Source organism: Rhinopithecus bieti, unplaced genomic scaffold (assembly GCF_001698545.2).
Source record: "Rhinopithecus bieti isolate Rb0 unplaced genomic scaffold, ASM169854v2 scaffold_37914, whole genome shotgun sequence".
Lineage (NCBI taxonomy): Eukaryota > Metazoa > Chordata > Mammalia > Primates > Cercopithecidae > Rhinopithecus > Rhinopithecus bieti.
The window spans coordinates 1059280-1065279 of NW_016816274.1; the positions used below are offsets into that span (position 1 = coordinate 1059280).

Genomic DNA, 6000 nt, shown 5'->3' on the forward strand with positions numbered 1-6000 from the left:
CAAAAGTTAGCTCTTGTTACTATGATGATTATACTACAACTGTGTTCACTTCAAGTTTTAGATTTGCTCTCTATCCTTGTTGGCAAAAAATTAAATTGGTCCCTAATAAGTACATGGACATCAAAATGGAAGTGCCTTGGAGGTATGAGCTCCCCCTGGACTTTGCTCCTTTGACGCAGAAACAGATTCATTTGGCTTGCTTCTATGGAGTTCAGGCTTAGAACGCCTTGCTTCCATGTGCACACACCCCGACCTAGCATCCTTCCCTTCATAACCTTTTCCTTTGAGTTCGTTGACTGCTTCTCTTTATCAAACTTCACAATTGAAACTGCCTTATTACTTGATTCTGTCTCGACCTGTTAGGCTGTGACCTGTGGCCTGAGGGGCCTGGTTTGGAGACAAGATGCCCACCCACCTTGTCCGAGCTTACAGAAAACGAGCAACCTTAGGCCAGGCACATGAAGAGTGTGCTGAAGTTTCTGTGGATAAAATGGAAGTTAAAATGCCTCCTCTGCTTCTTTTACAGAGTGGTTTTGAGGACAGAATGAAGCAAGATTAAAAACAGCACTTTGAAAATGGAGTGTGTGGTATTCATCTTAGACACACTTTTACAGAAGAAGAAATGTCTCTCAGAAAAGGAACCTCTTCTGACTCAAATTTAGCTTACATCCCTTTCTCGACCATATCCTAGGTGATAAAACATGACACTCAGATAAGCAGTGGCCTTGTGGACTCTGAAGTTCTTAACGTGTCCACAGTACATTCTCATTTTGTCTGGCTCTAAACTACTGTCTCAAGAAAGCTGCAAATATTTGAACTTAACAATAAAGTGTTAACAGTAATTCTGACTAAAATCACAGCAGTCCCTCTGATGGAAAGGCAGTACATTTTTTGCTCAGGTAAAACGTAGGAAAGAAACACGAGTAGAAAAAAACCCATTTGTTCAAATTATCCCTATCAATCTTAACTGAAGAATGATCGCCAAGTTTGTTTTGTTTTGCATTATTAGTAGCCCAAATCCCATGTGCCAAAATGATGTTTACTCCATTTCTTGGGATAAGTTACCCTTGAGAGCCAGTATGTCTCAGGCTTCCCAGAAGAGTGATTTTGGTGCAACAAATAATGACCTATAAAAACAGCCCTTACAACTACACACACACCACAACATAGCACAGTAACAAGCTAGCATCTGCTTTCCAAATAACCATGAGGATAGCAATATGACATTTCCAGGCCCTTCTCTGAGAACAAACAACTTTCCCAAGATGTTGGCTTTAAAACTAGAGTCCTTGCATTGATTTGCCAGTGGGTAAAGGGAATCATATAACAGTTCTAATCACTTCACCGGGTTCTGCAGGCAGTTCACAGAACTAAAGGGAAGTGGGGGCTGTGGTTCATTCAATATCAGCCATAAAGTTACGCTATTTCCCATCTTTTCAATATCCTTAAAATGGCAAGGTCTGTGTTTGTGGTTTTGACCTTGAAACTGAAGTAACAGCTCCACCTATTCTCCCAAAGTTCCAGTTATAATTTGGGGAACTTTGAGTTCTAATAAGACAGCTGGGGTAGGGGGTTGGGGGACGGTTGGAAAGTTCTACCTTAGCGAGAAGACCCTTGGTCAGCTAGAGGGAGTAAGGGCTATCCCACAAGACCCCTCCTTCCCTCACAGGATGCTCAGGTCCTCTTCTCAGCCAGCCAGCAGCTAAGCTGGTAGGGCTGAGAACGGCATTCCTTTGAAAGATCTTGGCAATTTGTGCCTGGAAGTTGATGCATTAGTTCTAAAATTAAATAAAGATCCTGTAGTGTTCTTCAAGGAAATATGGTGCGCCTCTATGACAAAACACATTTTTCAAGCTCTGACCTCTGGGAACTTCAACTAGCTCCATATTTCAGGCTGACAGTGCTCACAGGCTACTGTCTAGTTGCCCAAGCCAGGGCTGGTTAGCCATATATTTTCTATCTCCATCAGCTTTTAGCATAGGGAGGTGAAGAGAGTAAATAAAAAGAGGAGAGCCACTAATTTAAATGCACTTCCCCTCCCAAGGCCCTTGGGGAGAAGCCCTGGTAATTAATGAGATTAAAGTAACTTGGAACTCTTCATTTTCCCAGCACTGTAAAAGTAAATCTGCGATAACCAGTGTGTGGGCATTAAATCAGTCAGTCCTTTTTCCTGTTATTTAATGGCCCCCTCACTCCCACCCCACAGCCCAGGCTTCAGAGCGAGGGGGAGGGCTGCCAGGCTCTTACCGGCACTTTGCTCCATCACTTCTTTCTGACACATGTCTTGAACGTTCACCGTGCAATTCACGATGAACTCAGGGGAGGAGCAGTCGTTGTTCAGCTGGAATTCTTCACACTGGTAGCACTGGATTTGCAGCGCAAAGCCTAAGAGAGAGACGCAGTCGGGTTCAGATCCGGCCCCCACAGAGCCCACCCCGGAAATCACGACCATCCCACGCCCCAGAGCGCGGCAGCTCCCGGCCTCTGGGAGGCTTGGGGCTCTGCATTCCTGGGTCTCCGGGTAGGGCCAGATGTGGCTGAAACTGGCAGGGGACGGCGCGGGTACCTAGGGTCCTTTAGGACAAAGTGGAATAGTGCCCGCCACCTCTGGACCCCGGCTCTAGACCCAAAGAGCCCATCCAACACCACCCCAGGCCTTTTCCCAAGAAGTTGAAAGGAGGGTGGCGACGGTACCACCCGAAGAGGGAAGTAGCTCTGGAGACGTGCGTTAGCTCCAGCCAAAGCCAAAGGATTTGCCTAATTGCTAATTGGTCACAAATTACTTAATTACTATTTTGGCACCATTCGTGATTACATTCGCAGACGTCTTTTCAGTTTTTACTTATTTAATTTTTAAAGTCAGCGTTTCTGTGCCAGGGCTCTGAGGATCCCTGAGCGACCACCTGGGAACAAGGGTGGAGGTGCCAGACGCCAAGTGCTGTTGCGCCGCAAGTCCCCGAGCCCGGGTCTGCGGCCCTTCTCCAGGGCCGTCCCCGCGGCGACCCGGGTGGCCACAGAGGGTGGGAGAGGGCGTTTGTGAGAGCGCGGACCCTGGATCCCGATCCCGCGGCCCATTCTTCCAGGCCCCTGCTTTCAGGGCAACCGTTCGGCTAGGGTCGGTGGTCGGGGTCCCAGCTCTGCACAGCTTAGTCGGGAGCCAGTAGGCGAACTGGAGAGAGGACGCTAGACCTTTGCGCCTCTGGTCGCTTCGGCCTGGCTGTCCTCCGTGTAAGCGCTCCTGTCTAGACCCAACTGCCCGCGTTCCCGCTGCCCCCCATCTATCGCACTCCGAGCGCAGCAACCCAGCTTCAGCCCGGCCGCAGGCTGCCTAGCGCGCCGCTCACCTGTCGGCGGCGCCACTCCCACGGGGTGCCGGAGGCGCCAGACAACTTGGAGGGGTTCGGGTGATGTCGCCCCCTCTTCCTAGCCGAGACTCCAGCAAGGCTCGGACCCTCCCTCCTCCCAAGCCCAGCTTCTGCCGACCATGCAGCCCGAGAAGCTGCAGCCCGATAAGCTGTAGCCCGGAGTCCGGCGAACCCGCCGCTCCCGGCTCTCCTCCTGCAGCGCGGGACTTGGACACTTTCCCAGTCTCGCGCCCCAGGGCACCAATCGCCGCCGCCCAACTCCCGCTGGGCAGCCCCAGGGCAGGGCTGGCCCCGAGGTGGGCGCCTTGGGGGCAAAAGGGCTGGCCGGTAGATGGACTGTGCGCACCTGGCCCCGGCTGCTGGCCTCTGGGCATTCTCACCTGGAAGCAAGAACAATCCGCAAAAAGTTGCCGCGATGCCTAGGACCCACATTCTCCCGGAGTCCCGGGACCGGGAGCGGGTAGGCGCATCAGAGGAGGCGACCGCAGCGGAGGCTGCCCCGGCTGCAGCGGCTGTGGCTGCCGAGGCTGCTGGGGCCCGCGCTGCTGCCGCCGAGACGACGGTAGTAGCTTAGAGGAGCCGCAGGTGCCGCTCGCGGCGCCTGCATCGCCCGCGCTCAGGCTCCTGGCTGCGGGTCTCCGCTCCTCCGGCTCGCGCTGCCTGGCCGAGCACCGCGCCTCCGGAGTTGGCGGCTGAGACTGAAGGAACTACTGGCGATCCGGAGCACCCACAAAAGTCTCGCCTTTTCTCCCCACCTCCCACTCCAGGCACCACGTGACGGCTGCCGAGTTGGGGTGGGGGTGGCGGGCGGGGAAGGCTGGGACCGTCTCTCTACATCCCCACCCCCTTCCTGTCTTCCTCTTCTCCCGCCTCCGCACGTTCCTGGGAAAGGGGCGCCGGGTGCGGGGGGGCGCGGGAGAGGACTGGTAGTTTTCTGAGGTGAAGAGGCTGGAGGTTGGGGGAGCGGCGGGGAGGGCGCAGCAGGTGCCGTGGGGACCTGCCGGGTGCGGACTAGGGTCTGAGGACTGCGTGCCCGGCTGGCCCTTCGGATATAAGGACGCGGCCTCCCCACTCCGCGCCCTTCCAGGACTGGTCAGTACCTCAGCCACTGGGTCCAGCCCACACCGCTGAGGCTGTCCCACTGCGGGCCGCTGGAGCCTGGCGCCCCGGGAGGCTGACAGGAGGGGCGCGCGTTCCCGTGCGCCTGGCAAAGTTCCACGCTCGCAGGCTCCCTAGGGTGTCCTGTGCAGCTGTGCCCCCTCTTCCTCCGAGGCCTGCTGTCAAGAACCCGCTCGGCGTGGCCAGTCTGGAGGGGGGTGTGGTGGGGACACTGCCTTGACTGTCGCGCTTGCCCGGGCCGCCCTCCCTTCTCCCGCCTGCGCGCACCGCTGGAGGGTGCATTGACACCGCCCTGGTCGCCTAGCCTAGGAGAACGCCGTCCCGGGGACACCTGCCGTGAGGTCCCAACAGAAAGCAAATCAGGGTAAAGAAGAGGGTTGCTCTCCTCCATTCCTTGTCGCCAAAACGCCGACCGGCTCCATCCTGCTTTCTCCAAAACCACCGATTATTAGTACATACTCCCACGTCCTCTCCCGGAAGGCCATCCCAGCCTCGGACTCGGCCTCTGGCTGCTCCCCACACCCCTGAAATTCCTCTTCTTTCCGCAAAGTCCAAGTGACCCACCTTGCGTACTCCCGGGGATGCCCCGGTGCTATCTTCGCCTTCCTTCCCGAGCCTTGCAGCAGGTGTTGCGGGAGACCGCTTGCCCGCCGGAGTGCGTTGGTGCCCCCGCCCCCAATCCGCACATTCCCACCCCCTTTCCCCACATCCTTAGGGAGCGTCCATTTCCGTGGAAATCGCCTCCTAAGCTTTGCCCCTTTTCACCCTTTTCTCCCGCGGCCACTTCTTGGGGCAGCTCTCTCCGGCCGGGACGCTGATCATTTATTTCTGCATCCTCCCAGCTGAGCTGGTCTGGAAAGGAGCTTAAATGACTTGCTTTGTAATTCCTCTGCAGAGATCGCTCCGTGTCTGCCTCGGGCTCCTTCTCTCCCTCCCTCCCCCCTTCTTTCATTGCTATTTGGTTAACCCCTCGGGGAGACTGAAATGCTTTGACCATTACTCACCTGTCTGCAGACTCTGATCTTACAATTGGCTAAATGACTATCTCTAGAGCAAAAGGGCCAGTTTATTTATTCCTTCGGGGAACCCATCGCAAGAGCACGTGTGAGTCATGATTCAAGTAACTGACTGGGCCAAAAGGTCCTTGAGCAAGTTATTTCCAGTTTTCAGAGGGTGCAATTGTGATATAACTTTTATTCAGAAAGGAAACAAAATGATTTTTTAAAGTCTGAAAGACAAGGACATTTTACATAATTTTCATTTAGGATAAAATAAAACAAATTGCACAAATTAACCAAATAACACTGATCATACAATACTCTTTAAAGAAACAATTATGTGCTAAAGTAGCCATATAGATCCTAAAAATATTTCTATTGTGCCTAGTTTACAAGCTCCTGTACATAAGCAATTATAAATAGTTCACATCTAGAAAAAATACACATAACCTTTAAAATAGAATTTATCCTTACATATAAACAGTCTTTGTAAAAAAAAAGGATATTAAAAGAATTCT

General features: G+C 53.3%; 1 protein-coding gene across 3 annotated transcripts in view; it reads right to left on the reverse strand.

Moving 5' to 3' along the window:
* The window catches only part of LYPD1 (LY6/PLAUR domain containing 1), a 35358-nt gene extending 29921 nt beyond the window's left edge, over positions 1–5437 (reverse strand). Inside the window, exons 1-3 of one of the 3 annotated variants that reach the window (XM_017854738.1) lie at positions 3921–3972; positions 3746–3814; positions 2248–2385 (exon numbers count right to left, since the gene is read on the reverse strand). In XM_017854738.1, the coding sequence (XP_017710227.1) occupies positions 2248–2385; positions 3746–3814; positions 3921–3972 (259 nt within the window). Of the gene's footprint in view, positions 1–2247; positions 2386–3745; positions 3815–3920; positions 3973–4465; positions 4941–5048 lie in introns of those variants that run through there. The other 2 variants (XM_017854737.1, XM_017854736.1) reach the window with 2 other exon arrangements.
* Between the last annotated feature and the right edge of the window lie 563 nt (positions 5438–6000).